The sequence below is a fragment of the Rhipicephalus sanguineus genome, chromosome 4, assembly GCF_013339695.2.
Source record: "Rhipicephalus sanguineus isolate Rsan-2018 chromosome 4, BIME_Rsan_1.4, whole genome shotgun sequence".
NCBI lineage: Eukaryota > Metazoa > Arthropoda > Arachnida > Ixodida > Ixodidae > Rhipicephalus > Rhipicephalus sanguineus.
In genome coordinates this window covers 21,636,911-21,660,402 of record NC_051179.1, presented here as the reverse complement: position 1 = coordinate 21,660,402, position 23,492 = coordinate 21,636,911, and the positions used below count along the sequence as shown (strand labels likewise).

Genomic DNA, 23,492 nt, shown 5'->3' with positions numbered 1-23,492 from the left:
AACGGGAGCCCGCAAGCGGTTAGCGTACGACGCATGCGCAGTTGCGCGAAAAGCGAACGCAAAGCTTTGCGTACGCTATTCTAAAACTGCCTAATCACTCTCTCAACGCACGCGTCATGTCAACACATTCGGGCTCAATATGATAATCTTGAACAAAGGAACCAGCCGTTACTGGTGCGGTTCCGAAACTGTACGGATGTGCCAGCACTCAAAAAAGAAAAAAAAAGAAGAAGAAGGCTTACGAAACGCCGTTAGAATTGCTGTTATCGCCTCGTTCGCAGGAAAGACGGCACCTGCCATTTTTTCGTCACGAACGTCATTTGAATTGCGGAAACCGGCCCGATGGCAGAAAGTTTCTAGTGGTAACAGGAAGCCTGTGCCAAGAAGGAAATCTAGCGATCTCTTTAGACCAGGGGCGTAGCCAGAAATTTTTTTCGAGGGGGGGGGGGGGTCGTGCCAACAACGAAAAATTTCCCCAAGCCCCCTTTGGCTCCCCTGCTTTAGACGTAAGTTTAGCTGCTTGACGTTGTCTCTCGATCGCTTTTACCGTTTTGCTTCACCTCTCTCTTTCGTATAGATGAGATATAGTGGAGCGTGGCGGTGCACGCTTCCTGCCCATTACAGAGAGTCAAAAGCACCCACATCTTGCCTTTCGAGCTCCATGGAGCGCATACGCGCCCTTGAGAACGTCACGACGTCGCTGCCGTTAAACACACACACATGCGTGTGCAAGAAGTTATTCCTTTCGCGTGGTGAAAAAGGACAACGCGAGGCACTGAAGTGCGGAAATACGTGTAAAAGGAACGACTGAGGAAGTGAAAGAATGGCAAACATGAGCGCTGGGGTTGAACATCTTCTGGACACGTTCCTTGTCGGATGTGCAATGATCCCCGTACGGTCGCGTATACACAAACACCGAGGGCGACCTGTAGGCCACGCTGCACTATCGGTAACATCGGCGTGGCAACGACCGAAGTTGAACGCACTCGGGTGGTCTTCAGCAACGAGGCGCTCTTCCGCAATGGGTCCCGACCGCACGTACGGCAATGCATGGCGGCCGCTACGTAAGTACGTGTCCATCGATGCTTGTCGTTCAAAAGTGCCGCACCGAGCTCGTGCTTATACTTGCTCGTAAACAGTACGAACGTGAGCTGATTCAATGTACAAAAAAGGGGTGGGGGTGGGGGTGGGTGATGAGAGAGAGAGAAAAACAACATTATTCACGGCATAAATAGATCGTTGAAGTTAGCTTGGCGGTGGTTCGAAGGGTGGTGGTCAGTAGCTAGCCACGACCATTTCGGCCCATTTAAACACGTCTACTTGAATATGGTAGTCCGTTGCCGACAGGAGTGACTCCCACGACTCGAGGAAGGAAGCTGGCAGTATTGTCTTAGGAGGTGGATTCCACTCGCATTCCCAAAGAATGTGATTTTGGCTAGCCTTCATGTAGCGTAATGTCGGCAGTTTGGTTGAATTTCTTGCGAGTATATTTTAGAGAGCCGTTGAGGGCTGGGAAAAGAATCTGTTTGGATTTGCCTCCAGATCGTAGCCTGTTCCCTTGTTAGGTCTGTATGCGGGGCCGCATATGTTTTGTGATTTTCTATATAATAAGCAGTAATTTCGTTATATGAGCAGTAATTTCGTTATATGTGGTGATCCTGCGGCAAGTCCAGGGTTGGGGGATCCGCCTCCGGCCGGTTGATTAAACCTTGGGCTACACGGTGGGCTGCCTCATTCCCCAGATTCCTCGCTTGATCTGGCACCCATACAAGTTGTATCTTATTACAAAGTTTGTTATTTTTGAGAATGTTGGCCGCGATCGGCCTAACACTGCCCATCATGAAGTTCGTGAGCGCCCTTTTAGAATCGCTCAAGATGTAATTAGTTGCCTGGACTGGGGTGGCCAGCGCGATGGCGGCTTCTTCTGCCTATAAAGACGAGGCTGTTTTAACGGTGGCTGCGGTAATAGGTTCCCCGTGACCGGTCACCGCGCATATGGCGGAACGGTCTCTCGCCTTTCGAGCAGCGTCAACGTACAATACGTTTGGGCGATCCTGAAAGGTTTGTGCGAGTTTTTCTGCCCTTGCCTTTCTTCTTTCCTCATGTATTCCTGTCAGCATATTTTTGGACAGAGGTTTAATCGTGAGGTGTGCACGAGTTGCTGCTGGTAAGAGAACCCCGTTATTGAATGAGCAATAGTGCGTGGTGGTGGTTACAACCAAAGACAGGCTGATCGTCAGCGCATCCCTGAAGACAATAGACCCCGCAGTTGCCGAGGAAGCGGCCGTGGCCCTCGCACTCGCACAGCCGAGCGTGGACACCGTGGTCACTGACTCGAAGACAGCCTACGGAAGCTTCCGCAGGGGGGTAATCTCATCCGCGGCCCGAGCCATTTTATCCAAGTGCAAGCCTCCGGGAAGAGCCGTAGAGCTCGTGTGGGTCCCGGCTCACTCGCAGGTAGCAGGCAACACCATTGCCGACTATCATGCCCGAGTAATGTCACTCCGGGCCGAGCATGAGCCGGAAGAGCTACCGCACCCGGTTACCAGCTTTCGGGACATTACCCGGATGTACCGAGAGGAAAGGTGCAGACTGCCAGAGCCGCACCCCGAACTGACCAGGCAACAACAGACGATACTGCGTCGAGCGCAGGCGGGATCGCTTGCGCATCCTGTACTGATGAACCGCATGTACCCTGCGGAACACGACACGCTCTGTCCGTTTTGCAAGAGCGAGAATGGCACCCTGCCGCACATCTTGACAGAGTGCACAGAACTAAAAAAACCCCCTCCTTCCCTTCCCCCCAGCACCCCCAATCCCCAACCCCTTGAGCGATGGGAGACCTTGTTATCCAGCCCCGCCCTACCGACTCAGCTTGCACTGACGGACAGGGGCCAGGAGCTGCTAGATACATACGGGTCCCGAAACTAGGGAACCGCCCCGTCTGGTGCCTGCGTGCACTACCAACACAGTTGGGCTTAATAAAAGTTGATTCATCATCATCATAGTGCGTCCAGGGGCGTAGCCAGAAATTTTTTTCGGGGGGGGGGGGGGTTCAACCATACTTTATGTATGTTCGTGCGTGCGTTTGTATGTGTGCGTGTATATATACACATGCAAAATTGAAAAATTTCGGGGGGGGGGGGGGTTGAACCAACCGACCCCCCCCCCCCCCTCCCCCCCCCCCCTTGGCTACGCCCCTGAGTGCGTCCGAGTGGCCGAGGCGGCTGAGTATGTGCAAGCCTCCCTTTGTGCGTGAAAGCCTTTCTTCCTGGATTGTTAGGTGCCCTTCCATTACACTGTGTTGTGGATACACAGACGTAGTAATTTGTCCGTGCTTGCGTACCTGGGAAGCCCCAGAGCACGCTTATACGTTTGTCTAATGAGGGAGTTTAGTTTTTCTACATCCCCCTTTTAGTATGGGAACGAGTACATGAATCGACTGACTACAAAGGCATGGATTAATTTGCATAAGTCTGTTTCCTTCATTCCTTTGCCTTTAGTTGCCACTCTTTTTAGTAGTCTTCTTGTTTTTTGTACGGTTGCCTGTAGTTTGGTTAAAGCTTCTGTGTTATAAGCGCTATGCTGAATGAGCATTCCTAAAATCCTTATTGTGTGAACAGTAGGGACAAGGTTTCCGTTTGCTGTGATGTCTCTCGCAGAGTGCGCATCCTAGTAGGGGTCACCCTTCTTCTTCCTGCTCCTGATTCCTGTTCCTGAGAGCTCGTATTTTTTGGAGGAACAACTAAGGCCTATTTTCTGTACGTATTCCTGTGCAGTGTCAGTTGCTGTTTGCAATGCATCGCAAATTTGCCCATCTGAGCCTGTGCAGGTCCACATGATAATATCATCCGCATACAGTGAGTGTCTAATGCGTGGGATCTGAGTGCGGGCGTGAGAGATACGTCACTATATATGCAACCATGCATGCCGACCAACAGCAAAGGAAGCCAGTGAAATTAATGGTGACGGCCATAAGCTCTCCAAGTAACAGAAAAAGGGCGCAGTGTAACGCGTAGTTGGTGCGGGGAATGGCACAGGGCACTCCAGTAGAAACATCCTTGTGCAGTCCCTGGCCTAGAGCTACAGCCGCTGTAAGCATGAGGTCCTATATTGAGATTTTACGGCAGAGCTGTTAGGGTCGAGGTTTGCCGTGTGTCGTTGATGTTGTCGCCTGTGGGTGTTGTCGCCTGTCGTGGACAGTTGTCGCCTGTAGCAACTGCAGTGTTGCGCTGCTAAGCACGTGGATCGATGACGGTCCAATTCCCGACATGTAGGAAACAAACAGTTAGAAAGTCCCATTTTCCCTATAGGTCAAGGGCTCCCGAATTTTTATACGACGCTTTTATACGACGCATAAAAGAAGCTGACAAAGTTTTTACAGAGTTCGTAAGGGCTGTTTGCCGTATGCCGGCTGGCTTCGTCGCTGATATATGTCCCAGGATTGGTTGAAAGTCGATCTTACGAACAACTCTCGCATAAGACTCTTCCTTTTTTTTGTGTGTGATTACGGCCCCCTAAATGACCATAAGTACGCATACAAATACTTCCGAGAGTTCGGCCACTGATGGTTATTACGACTACTGCCGCAGGCGAGGCTCTGCCGTAACAGTGCACGCTTTAATGAGACATGTATATAGGCTCCGGCATTGGTAGGCCGTTCCTCTTGGTTCCTCCTCCCAACCGGAAGAAAGATCTGTGGAGAGGAGGAATGAGGAAGGGGGAGGGGAGGGGGACTGTTTCGACGCGGCGGCGTCGACATCGTCAATGCGGGTCAGTCGAAACAGGCGGGCAACGCGCCCGCCGCTTCAACCTTCTCTCTTCAGTTGCGCGACCCACAGACCGACCGAACGAACGACGCCAGTTTGTACGCACTCTGAGTCGCCTCGGTTTGACTCGTCTTCGCTCTATTCCTATCGCGTCTTTGGTCCTCGGTGTCCTTCTTTTCTCTCGCTTTTCTGTTCTTTTATTTTTTTTCCCCCCAGAGTCTTCCCCAACCTCTGCTGCTGTTATCCTCTTGTGTCAGAAACGTGCCTCCTTCCTTTGCGGCTGTTTATTTCGTTATGGAAGGCGGACGCGGGACGGAATGTAAGTAAACATAGGTGTGTATATACTATATACGTATTATAGCGAGCCTCGCATGGTGCTTCACTTTGCGCGCCGCGGATGACAGCGGCCTCCAGCTAGGTCGACCCGGACTGATCGAGATGACGTGTGTCCGGCAAGTTAGACGTGCTCGCATCTAGGCTACTCTTTTCCTCCTTTTTTTTTTCTTTTTCATGAATGCGTGGCTCACGATGAAACGGAGCCAAGATGCATCGTTCCACGATTGCTTTTGGAGTTATCTCTGGTTCTAAGGAACTGTTTCGCTTGCTCGATCTCGCGTTTGGCTTGTCGTGCTCCGAATGGGGAACGCCCCCCAAAAAAGTCGTACAGTGAACATACAGTTATAGAGAATTCGGTTAAAGCGCATTAGCTTAAAGAGATACTCTTTCATGCTACCAAAAGCGGCGCGTTTGCCGCGAGAATACGCTTGGTAAGCGAGAAAACGCGCAAAAAGAAAATGCGGGTGGCGACGCCCCATGGAAGTTTCCGCCGCAGCCGCCGTGACGTCATACATTTTGGCGGCGTCTACTAGGGCCTACTTAGTTCCTAATCGGTAAAAATGAAGTACACTGTCTTCTGAGGGAGCCACAGACAATTAACATACCAAGTTTCAGGAAATTTCTTTGAACCAATGTGGCAAAAATACAAAAAAAACGCCTTGAAATCCGTGACGTCACCATCGAAAATTACGGCGGGAAATTTGAAAGCGAAGCTTTTGACATTGATTTTCTCATGTATTAATGAACCTATGATGGTAAAATTAACAACACTAGGGTTTGCAGAGGCTTCCAGAACAATCTCTGACTGTCACAACAACCTGTGAAGTCTCGACTTCAGGAGGGATAAGGAATAGACGGAAGGACAGGAACGTTAGCCACAGCCGCGCAGCCTTTTGCAGGTGTTCGCTGGTACGTTGGCACAGCTAGGAGCATGGGAAGAGTCGATTATAATCGCAGGAAGCAGCCGGAGGTAATAAGCAGTCCTTACGTGCAAGAAATGTCTTGCGAATTTGACCCCAAAGTTCGTAGAGCGCGGTCATGCTTTGTGATCCTGCTTGCCCGCCTCCTCTTTGTACTTTTTAATCTTGCATTTCTCGTTGCAAACTAACGAGCATACGAACCACAACGTCATCTCTCTCTCTTGCACGGTCTCCTGAGGACAACGCTTTTGTTTCTTCTCATCCGACCAGCGCAGAAGAATACTAATAATAAAGAAGATCTGAACCCGAAAACCATCAAGTCCTCCTTCCTCCTAAACACTCTCCAACGCACACACTCTCGCACACAAAACCTCTAGACCGCCGCTTTATTGTTTTCTCATCCGACCTCCTCCGTGCAGGGCAAACCCCCGCGACCCATAACTGCCGGCGGCCGACACTAGGCGGAGTGACAGTAGGCGCACCGCCTCGAGCGTACTACAGTACGGGGTCGAGCGTGCGGGCGGGCGTCAGGCGAGGGAAAAAATCTTGACCGTGACCTTGGCGTCGCTTCTCGTGAACGCACGGTAGACATAGCGGTTCGGTCGGCCGCGAGAAGAAGAAGAGAGGCGAGGAAGAAGAGAGAGGAGAGTGCCATGGTGCCACCAGTACCGCCATCTCCACCCTAGCGTCGTTGTCGTCTGCTTCTTCTTCCGGATACCTCGGATTCCCGTCGTTTCGGCAGCAGACGACGCCGTTTCCCCGATCGCGGATGCACAGACGAGTTGGCCCGTCGGCGTTTCCGCACGGCTGCGTTTTTCCTAAAGAAAGCCCCACATCAGCAGCGCTGTAGCTGCAAGCCCTTCGAAGGAAGCTTATTATTGAGACCTCAGCCGAACCATGGATAGCCGAGCGTTGTTACGTACTCGAGAACTTCTCACGCCGCCGCCTACGACGCGCATGCTGTTACCGGTCGAGTTGTGAGGAAGTTCGTGATCAGAGCATTTCCATTCGAAAGCCGAACGAGTGTTGTGGCTATTGAAAGGTATCGATCCTTCCGCGCGCCTGTTATTACGAGTGCCTCGTTCACGCCGTGGAAAGAAGACAGCGGTGATTACACTGCGCCGCACTTTTGGAAGAGGCAGTGGTGGATTGCCGCGTCTGGAGTTTTTCTTCGCTTGTGTGTGTTGTGGTGAATCGGTGCTTTTACATCCGCGACAACAATACTGACGTGAAAACGGTGCTGCGTGCCACTTTCGATCAAGCTCACGACGCCTTGCAGGAGGGAACTTGCGGAATTCACTTTCGACGGTGTGACCGAGAGATTGATTGATTGAAGCGCCGCCATAGGAGCCGGTTATTCCATCTGCGTTCGATGCCGTACTAGTTTGGCGACGTCGACCACCCGTCCAGGAGACTGTCTATAGGCATCGAGGATTTAGAGGAACGTCCGCAAAATGGTAAGCGCGCACCACGTGACAGTGACGTGGCTGCCAGCGATAAACTCGATCGCATATGTACAGCTCATCGTCGATTCAGTTGATTTTCGCTCTAGATGAGATGACAAATAATTTATTCAGCTATTAACCTTACGTTTGACGTCATAGAGCAAATGGTTGCAGCTGATGTCCTGGGTGAAGTTAGACATTGCGTAATACGTGGAAGAGATCATCGCTATTTAAAGAGACTAATTAATCAACAACAAGACGCTGTTCTGCTTTAAAAAAATCTTCGAACAAATTGTTCACTTTTGTTTCTGGCCTTGGACAGTATATTCTTCAAAAGATGAGAGAGAGAGAGAGAGAGAGAGAGAAATAACTATTTATAAAGTCCAGCGAACTTGACTTGGGGTAGGCCTCAACCTCGGCCTAGGCATCGGCCGCGAGCCTTTGGGCTCGGGCGGCTTCCTCGGCTCGCTGGACGGCCCAAAGTTGTTCTTCGATTGCGGAGTTGAGCAGAGCCTTCTCCCAGCGCACCCTGCTGTTCGATACTGCCTCCTCATGGTTTCCGTGTGCTTCGTCGTCTAAGCTCGAGCACTCCCATAGTATGTGGCCCAGTGTTGCCCTTGCGTCGCACATCTTACATTTGTCTGTCAAATAGAGATCAGGGTAACAGAGACGAAAGATAACTGGGTTTGGGTAAGTGTGTGTTTGCAGCTGCCGCCACGCAACTGCCTGCTTTTTATTTAATCTGTTGTGTGGCGGTGGGTATTTGCGTCTTCCTAGCTTGTAGTGCTGCGTTATTTCATTGTAGCTAGTCATACGTGACATTTTATTTGAAATATAACTTAGTATCGCAATTATTTATTAGTAATTAGTTTACTGAACATTCCCTGATTTGAACTTCATTGAGGCATACCAAAACATAGCTAGGGAGCTTGCGTTGAGTTTCCCTTGTCTGAATTCATCTTGAGACATTGCAAGATACCAAGGAAAGCGAACCACATTTATGAACTCCTGATAATAGAGTTACGTGGATATCACACCGCATTTATATGACTTATGACAGGCCTCACATAACTCTGAAGGAGAAGGCCTGTGTCCTTCTACAAAGTAACCCCCGAGCTACATTTTCTCACAGAGTGGTGTGTCATATAGGCCATCGCTCGGAGACCTAATTCCTACCATTTGTCCTTAGCGTCCAATATGGCACCAAGCTTATGCGCGTTGTCGTCACAGCTAGAGTTATTGTATAACCTATACAGTAACACTGGTCACAGCCAACCGTGTCCTCCCTCGGATAAGCACGTCATCAGCTGCAAGTTTCCCACCTGCCACCTAATTATAAAGCTTCACTGCGCTACCGCTTCACTTTGCGGAAAAGCTAACTTCACAGTGCAGCCCGTTCCTATACAGTTTGGAGATACCGCAGCCACTTGAGTCCCTTATTATGAGTCGGTCTTTCAGACGTTTCTGGTGTTTGTACTTTCTGCCAGCACAACGGGTTCATTGACTCACCTCAGTACGGGAGAGATCGTGCGATCTATTGTTCTAGAGAGTGTTTCTCTTCCCACGACCCTTCACGGAATAACGACTTTACGTACAAAGCATTCCAGGAAGTTTGCAGTACTTTCCCAACACGGAGCGTCAGCTGTGGTCTTGCTGCCCAACACTCGAGTAAATTACAGTAAGCCAGGAATGAAGGAAAGAAGATTACTTTTAAGGGCTTGTTTTTCTTTGTTAGGCACAATATTAATGAGAACAGACAATAATGCCAAGAAAAGTGTACGGTATATACTTTCATTGGCATTATTGTCTGTTATGATTAATATAGTAAGCCAGGAAATAAGACGTATGGAGGAGTGTACAACGTTCGAACGAACCCAAGCTCAAGTTTGGGCGCGATGCTCGCGCGGCTGAGCTATGCGTTGCTGGGGGCAGACGCTGCCCGCGAAGGTGGTTTGTCACCCAATTTGCCAGCAGCGGCGGCAAGGACACGTGAGCTCATACGCTCCTCAGTCGGCCCAGAGCACTGCTAGTCAGCAGTAGTTACATTGCGACGCACCGCATATGCAATCCGAGAACTCTGCGCGTGCGCAGAAGCGGGGGCGGCAGTGTTGTGGCCGTGAATGCCCCCAGTTGCGATAAAAGCAGTGGCGAGTATAGCAGAGCGTCGCTTCCGAGGCAGTGCAGGAAATGCATATATTTTACGTTTATGATAAACGAAAGAAGGGGAATTTTAAGGGCACGTTTTAACGCGATAGCGTTAAAGAGCTCGTTTCACAGAAATCAATCTGTCGGCGACGTTGGTAGTGAGCGAAAAATCATCTTGTTCGTGACAGAAAAATCGAGAAAGATACAAATAAGATAAAGAATAAAAAATCTTCGGTTCGAATCGAACCCAGGCCGTCTACGTGGCAAGCAGTTGTTCTACCACAGAGCCAACTACAGCGAAAAAAAAGAAAAAAAAAACACTATATGAATGTCATGTAGTGGAAGGAGTCTCCTTGGCGCATGTAATATTGCGTGGCAGAAGTGTAGAATCGCACTAGCTGGCGTCAAAACATGTGAATTGCGCAACGAATGGGTCTTTCAAAGGCCCGCCCATTTTCAAAGCACTCAGACAAATTTAATCATCATCAGCTGCGAAATCATCACCAAAGTGAGCAGCTGCGGAGGAATTGAGATGTGCGCGAGGCTCTATCGCTATCGCGTTCTACTCTTGAAGGCGAAGATCAAGCGTCATCCAACTTTTTCTTTGTTAGACACAACATTACTGACAATCAACAGACAACAATTTATGATAAGTGCGTATTGCCAAGAAGTGTGTCAGCTTGGCTGCAAAGCGATGGCGAAATATATTCCTCGAACTATTGGAAAATTGGGACAAAGGGAAATGAAGGAGGCTCCTCTCAGTTCCATACCGTTCTGTGTTTTCGGTGTTTGATGCTTAGGCTCGTCTTATGACTATGAACCAACTAGCTCAACAGAACACGATTTTGAAGTGACGCATGGCCCGACGTGGCAAAGATAATTTAACACTATCTGTCACCGGATGGCGCCACCAGCGCTGCTGCTCACGTCTACGTCACTGGCATTCTGATGTTAGTAGGATGCTTTGTGCTTGCAAACGTTTCTCCGCGTGTGCGCGCACAGTGGATTTTTCTTTCTCTCTCCCTCTTCGTCCATGTTAACCACTTGATAGGTAAGCGTGTGAAAGCATGCTGGCTGCCAGTTCATCATGTCATTCTGGCTATCTATCCATCTCTTTCTCTCTCTCTATCTCGCTATTTGGTAAAAATTAAGTACTCCATAAAGACTCGATCGGTTTACACTGCGCTTTCCCCGGCATTTTGCTTGAGCCGGACGTAAAACATGGAGCGGAAAAACGCCATATAGTAGAATGAGCTTCGTCAACCTCCTGTTTTTTTTTATTTCCTTCTTTTCAAGCAGCAGTGTCAGTTTGAGCTTCGTAAATAGAACGTTGCCAGCGTATACCGTTACCCCGCTTTCCAATCCGGACGTACACCAGGAAACGAGCACGAACGGCGCACACGTACGCTACATAGTTATTGCGCATTCTACGCCATTCAGACCGTAGACGACGATTGCGCGCGTACGAGTCGGATGCAAAAAAAAAAAAAGAATAAACATACACAATGTTTGTCACTATGCAGACAGCACACGCACATCCTCCATAAGCATCACGTGGCCTGCGCAATACTCATACGCGATCATAAATATAACAAAAAAAATAGAACAGAGGAGAGAAGTCATTAACCCGTGACGCACAGGAGCTCATCGGGTTGGTATACTTCTCGGCACTGCGCTGTCGGGGAGCCGTGCACAGCGCAAGGCGTACGCATGCACGCACGCACTCAGCTGTTACATTTTACGGAGCAATGGCATCGCTTGTTGCAAGGCCGTGTCTTCTGTAGTACTGTGCCACCAGGATCTCTGCTGTCACGAGCCAAAGCGCAAGCTGGTCACGCGGACAATGGCACCTCCCCTCCCTTTCCACTCCGCTGCTTTCGGGTGTAACCCTCGCCCTCATCCATCGCCAGCGACTGCGGCGACGTGCCGCGGCGGCTAACGGAAAGAGAAAGAATCCGGGGTCGTGTCGTGCGGCCTCTGGTGCACATGCGGGCCATACACGAGTCGAGACAAAGGAATTATCGCTGCGGTTGGCTGTGCCTCGCGAGGGTCATTGTAGGGCGCAGCTAGACGATCGAGCTATTTACTCTACCGCGCTAGAGGCTGGCTGGGCGTCATTGTTCTCGCGTATGCTGGTGCGCTAACGCATACCCTCGTCGTGCACATTTGTGTTTCGTACGTGTCGTTCTGTGTACGCCACAGTTAGCCACGTGTGGGACTGTTTTGTTGCATAACACCGGACGCAGACTCATAAGTCGTGTTCCGAGCATTTCTTATCTCCTGAAGTGAGCTAAATAAAACTAAGTATAACAAACATTAACTAGGCTGCACTTAACCACCAGGTATACCTCCTTCCAGTGATGGAAGTATGGACTTGTCCAGGTTGCAAGCCGAACACCTTGTCGTTGGCTGTAGCCACTATTGTTAATATTTCCGACTACGTGATTTACCGGTACCTGATCTTAAGGCAGGTATTGCGTCAGAACGTTGCTGCGAACATTAGATCGTGTTTTTCTTTTTTTGTGTGTGTGTGTTCGTCGTACGTACATTTCTGTAGTTATACTAACTTCGTGGCGCCTTTATAGACTCTTATCCTCTTTCCTTCTTTCATACCACATTTACCTTCCCAAGTACAGGGTAGCGAATTGGCGATATCGTGCTGAACTAGCTCCCTGTCTTTCCTTTGTCCCTTTCCCCTCTCTCTCTCTCTCTCTCTCTCCCTTCTTTCTCTTTAGTTCTTAGAGTGTAGCGTAGGAACGTTTTGTGAATACGGGCAATTTACTTCCTTTCCCCGTCTTGCCCTTCACCCAATTCAGCATAGCTAACCAAACCCGAACCTAGTTAACCTCTTGGGCGTTTTATTTTAATTACTATTCCACCCCTTCCCTCAACGTCTCTCCCGCAGATTCTGGCACGCCGTCATGGTTGGCTACCCCTCGCCGCCGCCTTCGCCTTCGCACTCATAGCAGTGTGCGCTCGAGCCGGCAGTGGTGCGAGCGGTGCCTCCTCCTCCTCGGTTAAGTCTTCGGTTAGGTCTCCTACCGCCAGCAGTAGCGAGGGTCGTGATGCAACGACGGGTCACCCTCGGGGCTACTACGCCTTCCAAAAGGCCCGGAGGCCGCAGGACCGGCCGCCGAGGGTCCGCAAGCCGCCCTACCACAGGGCAAACGTGCACTGTCCCGAGCGCGTGGTGTATGGCCGGTTCTCGCCTCGAGACACCCTGTGCGGAGACCTCAACAAGGGCTTCATCCCGCTCAACCCCATGAGTCAGAGGCCGCAGGGGGAACCGTACCCTTTGTGAGTAACGCTATACATGCGACGTATAGAGAGATAGCTACAAACTGTGTGTTCATATATGCAGTGCTCATGTGTTCAAAACAAGTAGGTTTTAGAAAAAAATATTTAAGTGGAAATAATGCCTCAAGAGTGTAGCCGTACTCAGCCTAAAATGGCGGCCATAGCCGCCATCTTAGTAGGGAGAGGATAAAACGTCAGTGTTCAGCGAAGAAAAAGGAGCGTTTTCCTCCCATGCCATACAAGTTTTATATAGCAACCTTCCCGGGACTGCCCAACGTGTGTCCTTGTGTTACTGGTTTTCTCAAAAGATCTCAAAGTCTTGGCAAATTTTACTGGAGATCAAGTCATCAGTGCTCATCTCGGAATGTTACTTTCGTCGGGAACGGTCTCTCATAACGGTCTCTCATTTGAGAAATAACCTAGCGTTCACATAACGGAGCAAGACAACTTTGTTTCTAAGCGGGCACAACCCGAAAAGAGCATGTTTCCGAGATAAAGGGTGGGCAAGCGCTGGTTTCACTTTTGTGGTAAGGCGATGCCAGAGCTTCCACTCCAGCATTACCTTTCTCCAGCACGGGCCCGGTGTGCCACCCCCTGGCTACGCCTCTGCATCGGAGCTACAATCACTGTTCAGTTCTGTACATCAAAAGAGCAAAAAAAAAAAAAGCGCTTGCCAAAGCTGGCTTTTTCGCAAGAACGCCCTCTATGTGGCAAAGCCTGCTTTAAAGCGAGAATTTGTATGGCACGCAAAGAAGCGCTTGCCAAAGCTGGCTTCTGAGCAAGAGGACCCTTTGTGTGGCAAAGCATGCTTTAAGGAGACAGACAGACAGACAGACAGACAGACAGACAGACAGATAGATAGATAGATAGATAGATAGATAGATAGATAGATAGATAGATAGATAGATAGATAGATAGATAGATAGATAGATAGATACATAGATAGATAGATAGATAGATAGATAGATAGATAGATAGATAGATAGATAGATAGATAGATAGATAGATAGATAGATAGATAGATAGATAGATAGATAGATAGATAGACAGACAGACAGACAGACAGACAGATAGATAGATAGATAGATAGATATATAGATAGATAGATAGATAGATAGATAGATAGATAGATAGATAGATAGATAGATAGATAGATAGATAGATAGACAGACAGACAGACAGACAGACAGACAGACAGACAGACAGACAGATAGATAGATAGATAGATAGATAGATAGATAGATAGATAGATAGATAGATAGATAGATAGATAGATAGATAGATAGATAGATAGATAGATAGATAGATAGATAGATAGATAGATGGATAGATAGATAGATAGATAGCCGACTAAGACAGCGCACGTTGGGCGAAGCACTTTTTTTCCTCAGACAAGTAACCGGCTTTCATTACCGATTGCCTGACACGAGCCCTGTAGCGTTCACTCTAGCGCACCGAATTAGTAAAGTGGAGCACGGCTATCCACGTCATTTACAGCCATTTGCACATGCATGGTGGTCACGCGCTCTTTTCTCTATCCACTGCAGTGAGATCATCAAGAAGAAGACACTGGAGTTTCTGTCGGGCACACTGCCGCTACTTCGCAAGGACCCCAACCTGCCCAAGGTGGCCAGGTTCGCCGGCAGGCCACCGCCAGGGTTCCCGGGAAACCTGTTCGCCGTGCCACCGGGACACGTGTTCGAATACTACCACAGGCAAGAAAAAGATAAAACACAAGCACGCAATTATACAAAACCACATTGACAGGACGAGCGCAAGTGCTGTTAATGTTCTGTCCTGCCCGAATGCATTGACAGGTCTACCAAGGTGTTCTTGGGTGCAGCACATCTAAACTATCGGGTATGCAAAATATCTTCTGGGTTATCATCATAGGCGTGCGCACGGGAGGAGCGGGGGCATGGGGTGTGGCCGCCCCGTCTAATCACCTGAGTGGGGCGCAGAGTCTTCCCCATACTTTTACGCAGTCGGACCTGTCCTGACATTGTTTAAAGAGCAGCCGAAGCACCTAATGTTGCATTCCAAGAACTGTTTACTGCCCACTTTTACTCCCGGAAAGCCAGGGACCAAAGGCAGGCCAATTGGGAGAGGCGCGTGATCGCTTCAATTTTATATTTTCATTCATTGTGGAGCATGTTGTCTTTTAGACTCACTCGACCAATGGGGGGCGGGGGGGGGGGGCTGCGATAAAGCTCCCCTCCCCCTCGCCCTGGAGAATCCTGCGCACGCTTTTGGTTGTCATGCAAATACAAGATGCTTACCTGTCAGTTCAGAAGTGCTCCGTTTCCCCGAGGGCTTCTGAGGTCTTTACAATATGCCTATGTGCCTTTAGCCACATGAAAAGAAAAAAAAAAGCACCTCTGGCATATTTTTAACAATGAAGGAGAAAAGGCTGCGGGAAAATAATTCTCGCATTTTTTAAAACCATGGTTTTATGTTCTGATGAGGTTCGATGTACGAATGTTTGCTCTTGAAAGTTTGAAGAGCGTAATATTTACTCTGGCTCGCTATTTGTCGAACGACGCAGGCGGCGAGGTCGAAGGTCGTTGGCGGCTTTCAACTCCACCCGAAAGACCGAGAACGCCTATCAGTCGCTTCAAGAGGCGGAGCGCGAATGGCGGGGTCAAAGGTCGTACGAGTCGACCACCATGCATGACCTGGCGCGCGCCTTCAACGCCACGTTTAGGCAACTGTGTCAGCACGGAAGCGGGACGTGAGTACTACGTTATACGCTGTATATTTGTGGGACAATATTCCCAAAAGCTTTTCTTTTGTGAGCAATACTTGACAATTGTTTTCACTAATAATATATCCAGCGTCGGGCTTGGCTGAAATTTTGCCTTACGAATAATTGAAGCGTAAGTTCGTTTGAAGAATACGGGGCAGGGTCCCTGAAACCAGCCTTCCAGCAAAACAGCTCGAAGATTTTTTTAAGTCTTAAATTCTGCTGTCTTCCACAAGTGAACAACAAGAAAGAGAATGATAGATTTTGCAAGAATACCTGGTACACGTGACAGAGTGCTTGTCTGTTCTAGTTGAAGGTAAGCTTTACCGTATGGTGGTACAGTGCAGGGAAAAGACGAATAGAAGACAAAAACTCCTCCATTTTTATTTTTTAATACAAAGATTACTTCGCGCGCGCTCTCTGCTTGCCTTGTCGTTATTTAAAATTAACAAACCATGTTTTTTATTGAAAAAAAAAATAGACATTTATCTCCTTGCAACAACGTAACTCCAGCCCTTATGCTTTTTGTGCTGCTAGGTTAGCACAATTCCAGTGTTCTTTTTATATTCACAGTTCCTAAGCCCTATGTTCTCCGTCTATAAACTCAGAATAGCAGTGTACATTTGGATGTCGATATATTTTCTTCGAGCTTGCGTTCTTTGGAAGACCGTCTATGTACCGTTTGAAAGTTGTCAACGTTTTCATTTCGTCTATGTCACTTCTTTATTAGGTTTGCATTACTGCGTTACCTCAAAGTGTACCATTACCAAGGCCATGCGCTGTTCATGGCATTTACATAAATTAAAAAAATGAAGTGTAATCTTTAGACCGCAAACCATCGATTATGGCTATGTGTCAACTAGATCAACCACGCTGCTAAGGTATTTGGAACTTTTGGCATTATTTAATGTTATTAGTACCAGGGCACACCCACAAAAAGTCACGTAACGTTAGCTATACTCTCGCAGAATACCCTGCGCCATAAATTTATACAGGTAACAACACTTAAATGTTCTTTGTCGCAGGCTGTGCACTCTTTATTCGGCCCTGTCGACAGCCAGGGTGTCGACGGCCGTGCTGCAGACGATACTGCAGTTGCTGACCGCCCGGACGCCTGCCATAGCTGACAAGGTTCAGGCGTCCGGTGCGTCTTCAACTTCTTCTTCGTCGTCCTCCGGTTCCGCCACTTCCGGTTCGTCATCGTCGTCGTCTTCCAGCGGAAGCGGAAGCGGAACCCAGAGCAACTTGCTCAACATGCTCACCTACGCGGCTGACATCATCAACGCCATCAGTCCGGACGCCACGGCCACGACTCCTGCTCCTCCCATAGTCAACAGGTATGACGACTCGGATTTCTTAAGGCGAAAGACTTAGATGCCTCATCAAACGCGAAAATTGACCACCGGAGTCAGCACGAGTGATGCGAAAAATCATCATGACGCGATTATGTCATCGTATGACGTCATCATCACGTCCAGATAGCCAAATTTATGACGTCATCGTGGCGTCACTATGACGTCACATGACATCGTCGCTTGGTCAAAAGTGGGCCGATCCCGGAGGCAGCTTCCGGAGGGGAGCGGGGGAGGATCAATACAATGACTGAGAAGGAAAAGAAGATGGCTTTCTCCTTCGAGTAGGCGAATGCGTAAGGGACCCTGTGAGTTTTATACGTGGGTCGTTTAGAAGTGATATACTTTTTTATTTAAAGCAGCAGTACAGACACCTGACGGGCAGCGTTTTTTAGAGGTGCTTCTGTCGCAACTATATTCTTCATTCATATGGTATCCGTGCTTTGAGGGATGCTACAAAAGTCATCATCTTGTCTTAACTCTGCTGCAGTATGAAGGCTTCTTCCAGTGATCTCGAATTACCACTCTGTTGTGTCAGTTGGCTCTATCGTGCTTTGAATTACATTTTATGGGAGTCAATGACAGTCATCACACTGATGGTGTGTTGCCATCTATATGTTGTGGAGCAACCGCCATGGTGGCTTAGCAGATACGACGTTGCGCTGCTAAGTAAGAAAGCTGCTAAATTTGATTTCCGGACATGGAGGCATAGAGGCCACATGGGCGAAATGCAAACAACGCCAGCCTAGTGTAGACTTTAGGCTAACGGTAATGAACTCCAGGGTGGTCATAATTAATCGGGAGTTCTCTACTACGGAGTACCTCATAACTGCATTTTGGTTGTGGCGCGCTTCGGCGGCGGGGCCGGCATCATACGTGAAAAACCTGGCGCCGGCGAGTGTGCGTAAATGCTAGTGTACACAAATAGACCCTCGAAGGTGATCTGGTCACACGCGTATCTGTACGCGCCATTTTCCCATAACTGATGCTCTCTCGATCGTGGGCTGGTCGGTGATTAGCCGTTTCTGATATGGCAATTTGATCTTTTATCGAGATCACTCGTCAGTTCACGTTGCCACATTTCATTGTTGCCCGGGTATGAACTAATGACCGTCGTTGCTGCCTGTAGCAACTGAAGTGTTGCGCTGCTGAGCACGTAGGTGAAGGTCCAATTGCGGGCATGGAGGGAGGAAACAGTAAGGAGTGGGCATTACGCAGTCACCGTATAGAAAATTGTGCAATGCGTCAGCTATGCGTTTGGTGTTCGCAGGTCGCCGTTGACGCAGGTGCTCTCTGCACTGACCGGAGCCACGGGTACGGTCGCGTCGGCTACCAGTCCCCTAGTGACCGTCCTTGACCTGATGACCAGCGACAGCTCGCCCATCAAGCTGCTGGCCAACGTGTACAGTAGCACGCGCAAGAAGTCCAAGCCTAGCGACTCGGCGCAGCAGTCGAGCCTGGAGAACGACGTCGAGGGCCTGCCGCCCACCCCGTGTCCGTCGCTCGAGGAGTACGTCACGCCCACGTTCGCGCGCAACTACCAGGGCGTCTGGAAGTACGTGGTACAGATACCGCACGAAGGGTACCTCACCCAGACCGTGCAGCAGACGAAGTGCATGTGAGTGACCTCCTTTGTTTTCGTTCTACACGTACAGCGTTTCACCAAGTCGCGTGACACACACTTATCGACTAGTCTGCTATCGATCGCGCTCACAGCGGTATGCAGCACGGCGTTGTAGTATTTGATGTTAGTTGTCCATATCAGAGAAGAGTGGGTCAGGGAACAAACGGGGGTTAAGGATATCATAGTTGAAATCAAGAAGAAGAAATGGATATGGGCCGGGCACGTAGCACGTCGGCAGGATAACCGGTGGTCATTAAGGGTAACTGACTGGATTCCAAGATATGGCAAACGCGTGAGGGGGAGACAGAAAATTAGGTGGGTAGATGAGATTAAGAAGTTTGTAGGTGTAACGTGGCAGCAGAAAGCACAGGACCGGGTTGATTGGCGGAACATGGGAGAGGCCTTTGCCCTGCAGTTGGCGTAGACAGGCTGATGATGATGATTCATATCAGCGTTGGTTCTAGCCCTAAAAAAGGGAAGGAGAAAATAATTGTCATTAGTCCAGCAGAAGTTAATGAAGAAAGCGTATCCAGTGGATTCTTGGATTCACAAAAATATTTTAAGAACGATTCTTCGTTTAAACAGTGTTTTCTTGCAAGTAATTTTTTCAGGTCTTTTGTTCGTTTTCGCCTGTTTCCTTGATTCTATTTCCCTTTTATGTGTCTCCATCCTCTCGTAATATCTGAATAACAGGCAGGTGAAATATTATAGCACGTGTCTCTATAAAGGCCCGTGCATATAAAGGCCCGTGCACGGGCCTCTATAACTGCTCCTGCTATAGCATTTCGCCTCCATTGAAAAGCGACTGCCGTGGCCGGGATCAAACCCTAGTCTTTCGTCTCAGGAGACGAGCACAAGCACTGGTCCACCGCGGAGACAGGGGCAGTCAAGCTCGCTTTTTTAAAAATTTTCTTCTTGACACTATTCGGTCAGCGAAGATCAGAGGTTGATGATTACATATATCCCAAAGCCAGATATGACTGTAACAATACATATGACATCAATCGTCGCGCCCGCAGGTCGAGCAGGTGCGACTTCGTCGACGGGGGCCTCTGCCACGAGTCCCCACGCTGGGTGAGCTTGTTGGTCGCCGAGATCTTCTACCCTCACGCCGTGTTCCCCACGACCTCTCCGCAGCGACGCCGAGCTCCTCATCCGGGGGCTCCATTGCAGGCGCAGTCTCCTTACTATCCTCACCCGCAGCAGATGCTTCAACAGCCTCCGCCGCCTCCACCGGTGGGCGACTTCCACGCCTTCCAGCAGTACTTACACCGCCGTGTGGGCGCCGATCAGCAGCAGCAACAGCAGCAGCAACAGCAAACGTTGTCGGTGGAGAAGCAGCGATCTCAGCAGGAACAGCGACCGCCGCAGCAGGCACAGGTCAAGAGGCGTAACGACGTCTCGCCGGCGGGTCCCAGGGCTGCGGCGAGGTCCCGGACGTCGGCGTCTTCGTCCAAGGACAAGTGCGACGGCTACGATCACGTCGGCTGCTACATCGTGCGCATGTACTACGACTGGTTCCTCGTCAACGGCTCGTGCAAGTGCTGGAAGCCCAGCTCGAAGCACGTCTTCACGGCGGGACGTCGCCGGTGAGGGCGTGTAGTACCGCCTTGTGAGAGCACGTGTCCGTCGTGCACCGCTCGTGCAACATCTCCAGTCGCGAACGTCGCTACCGTGTGGTGTCACAGGACTTGACGCGGGATTCGCGTGGTTCGGACTTCGCGCGACATTACGAGAACCCATCCGTTCACCGCTCGCGAATGATCTTCCAGCAAGGAACGTTGTTCACGTGTCTGAACACGTGACTTAGGACTCACGTGACTGTGACTGCCGCGACATCATTAACTTATGAACATCACTTTCAAGTTTCACAGCTATACACAGAGACGCCGACGTGGCCTCCTGGTTGGAAGTGTTTTGTAACTACACGTCGCTATCTTCGCATATGTGGTGTTCGTCTGTGGTGGAACTGGCGCATTCTGAACTGCCACCTACGCTAAAGAGAAGTGATCGTTGCAGGAGTTCAATGGGAGTGCTACGAGAGTGCAGCGGGAGTGCTTCGTAGTGCTACAGGAGTACTACAGGAGTGCTACAGGAGTGTTTTAGTTGTCCATGCTCTCTTACCTGTTTAGCGCGCGGGCTCTCGGTTATTCTTTGGCTTTGGTGCTAGTTTGCAACGCATGGACGTTGAAGGCGATGGAAAGAACGTGGAAATATAGCAGAGCTTACGTGCTGCAGATCGCCTATTTCAGCGATGCGGCCTGATGGAACGTTGTGACATCTGTGGCGACCCAGCATTATCGTGCATAATTTCGACCAGAGGGTTCTAAGCACCCAAAGAATGGCCAGGAGTATGACAAAAAAAACACGGTTGATCCCTCCGTTATAGGAATCGGAATAACACGAAAGTAAAGCGTGCCCTTACAGAAATAACTGAATGCTTACGGTACATTGATATAAGAGAGTTTGCACAATGTATATTGATGTCTGGCAGTAATGGCGCCGTTTAACGTTTATGCACCCACTTTGATGATTGGTGGTACATCTCCATCCCGACGACTAACGTCCATGTTAAATGATTAAACAAACCCTTGTCGTAGCTGTAGTAGCTAACGGTGAAAGCGTAATCAGAGCACGAGGTGTGATAGCCAGAAGAGCGTCACATATTGGACGCAGAACTTGGTCGCCATCCCGCGGCATGTTAAAATGTGATCGAACACCATGGCCGGACCAGAGGGAAACGCAAAGCGCGTCCTGCCGCCCCGGTAGCCCGGCCGCGATTTTTCTCGGGGCGAGCGCGTGAGCATAGAACGCGGTGTTACAGCCAGGTGAGGCAGGCGCGCGTCGCAGAGCTATTTTTGGTTTGTATTGGCGTGATGCTGAGCGAGGCCGACGCTTTTACGACGCTTGGGCAAAGGTCGCCACCTCGCGGTGTGTTAAGGCATTGACAAAATTCAACTTCTATTGAAAACGCGCCGAATGGGACGGACGCGTAACGCGTTGCAGGTGCTAGTCGCGGAGGCCACAGCAATGACGAATTACTTTACCTTAGCACTCCCAGAGGTCAACACCACCCAGCCGACCGGGAGAGTGGTAGATATAAAAGGCGCGTTCGTAAAGCATGTGGAGTCTGTGACCGTGGCGCAGTGGATAGCGTGCCCGGCATCTTTTGTTGCGGACCGAGCGGTCGTGGGTTCGATGCCCGTTGATGGTACCTTTTTTTCTTTGCCATCTGATTGTGTATATTTTTTCCACGTCATTTCCGTGACAGAAATACGTCACTGAAGTCTTGGTGGACCCCGGCATAAAACACTTTCGTGTTAAAAAATCTGAAATTGGCGTAAGCTATATACATCAAACGATGGGCCAATGTTGAAGGAGCGATGCGAAAACGTCGCTACTGTTTTATCTTATCATCCCAAGTGCTCTTGGAGAGCTCCAAGAAGGTATCCCACAAAGAAGGAAATTATAGCGTACTTCACTGTCTACAATCGCTTATACTAAGATGTGATTTCCTTGGTACGGCTTCTTGGCAACGGACGACCTCATGTGGTGTGCTTGGTAAGGGACTTTAGTGCTTGATGTGGTATGGCGCCCTCTACATATTATACTCGCAATGGTGTTAGCGGAAACCGGAAAACAAAAGAAGAGATCGTGTTAACGCGTCTGTGATTTGTTTTATGGTGGACCAATGGCCGAATCTGCGAACCTGTCGCCAATTTCACAATCTCTCTATGCGGGGACAGGTATTTTTTTAGTGTCACTCTTCGAATCACGTCATGTATTGATGTATAATCATGTATAGCGGCCTTCATATGCATGAAATCTTGTCCAAGATTTCATGCATATTTGGCATCACGTGGTTTCATGCCACGATTTCTGGCCCGTCCATGCGCATAGCCCACTTGGATGTACCAATTTCACCAGCATTATGAATGATCTATCTAGCTTACTGCCAACACGTTCTCCTATTGAGATACGCTTCCCAGAAGAAGAAAGAAAGCCACTTTCTATGATCAACTATTCTGAAGAGCCTGAAGGAATGTGGTTGAGATATTGTTGGATTTTTTAATCACTTTGGCTGAGACATTTGCCTCTTTGTAAGTACGCATTGAATGTTAAAGTGCGTCCGTGTACGAAGACTCACGCCAATGAGCATTGTGAATAGAAATAAAAAGAGCACAAATTTGATAAGTTAATACCTTATCTAGCGCCATCTGCGCACATGGAACTGAGTAGATCTCGACTTACGCACATCGTGTGATTATTTATTTATTTTTGCTGCGTCCTTTTAATGGATACGGTCATCGTGGCTGGCGGTTTTCTTGGAATCTAGAAGCTTGGTCTCCGCTTCATTTAGGCAGCAACTTTGTAGACTTGTGGGACGATGCAACGCTCTTCTCAGCTCGTAATAAAGCAGTTTGCTGTTTGATTGTCGTCTCTGCGATTTGTTTTTCTATGAAGTTCTAAACCCCAAGATAATCATCCGTCTCGAACTTAGTACCGGTCTCGGATAAAAAAAAAACAACAAAAATCACAGCATATCCACGTGGTGAATGATGATGAGTGGGGCAAAGCTCCGGAAGGAGTTATCGGTGAACCGTGAATCATCTGTGTAACGCGCCATCAAACATCATATAAAGAGTGAGAAACACTGTGTGTATATTACAAACATCAAACTTTTATTTTTCTTAATTAGATGATGCTTGGCTTGCGTTGTACCTTCATTATCACGGCTTTATGGTCCGTGAAATCAAGGGTAGCGGTTTTGTACGGGTTGCAATTGGAAATTTGAAAATACCAGGTCTATACACGTCCCTCGAATGGTCGTTGGTTTCATATCAGGGGCGTAGCCAAGGGG

At 49.1% G+C, this 23,492-nt stretch overlaps 1 protein-coding gene across 1 annotated transcript; it reads left to right on the top strand.

Moving 5' to 3' along the window:
• The first annotated feature begins 1,021 nt into the window (after nt 1-1,021).
• Nucleotides 1,022-20,244, top strand: LOC119389242 (uncharacterized). The gene is made up of 8 exons (XM_037656445.2): nt 1,022-1,064; nt 2,225-2,493; nt 12,521-12,912; nt 14,460-14,627; nt 15,458-15,643; nt 16,681-16,992; nt 18,278-18,625; nt 19,651-20,244. The coding sequence occupies exons 1-8, from the start codon at nt 1,022-1,024 to the stop codon at nt 20,222-20,224; spliced, it is 2,292 nt and encodes a 763-aa protein (XP_037512373.1). The 3' UTR covers nt 20,225-20,244.
• The last annotated feature ends 3,248 nt before the right edge of the window (nt 20,245-23,492 follow it).

Coding starts and splice junctions, on each gene's coding strand:
- LOC119389242 (XM_037656445.2), top strand. CDS start 1,022: ATGGGTCCCGACCGCACGTACGGCAATGCATGGCGGCCGCTAC. Junction 12,913..14,459: donor CAGGGGGAACCGTACCCTTT/GTGAGTAACGCT, acceptor TATCCACTGCAG/TGAGATCATCAAGAAGAAGA. Junction 16,993..18,277: donor GCTCCTCCCATAGTCAACAG/GTATGACGACTC, acceptor TGGTGTTCGCAG/GTCGCCGTTGACGCAGGTGC.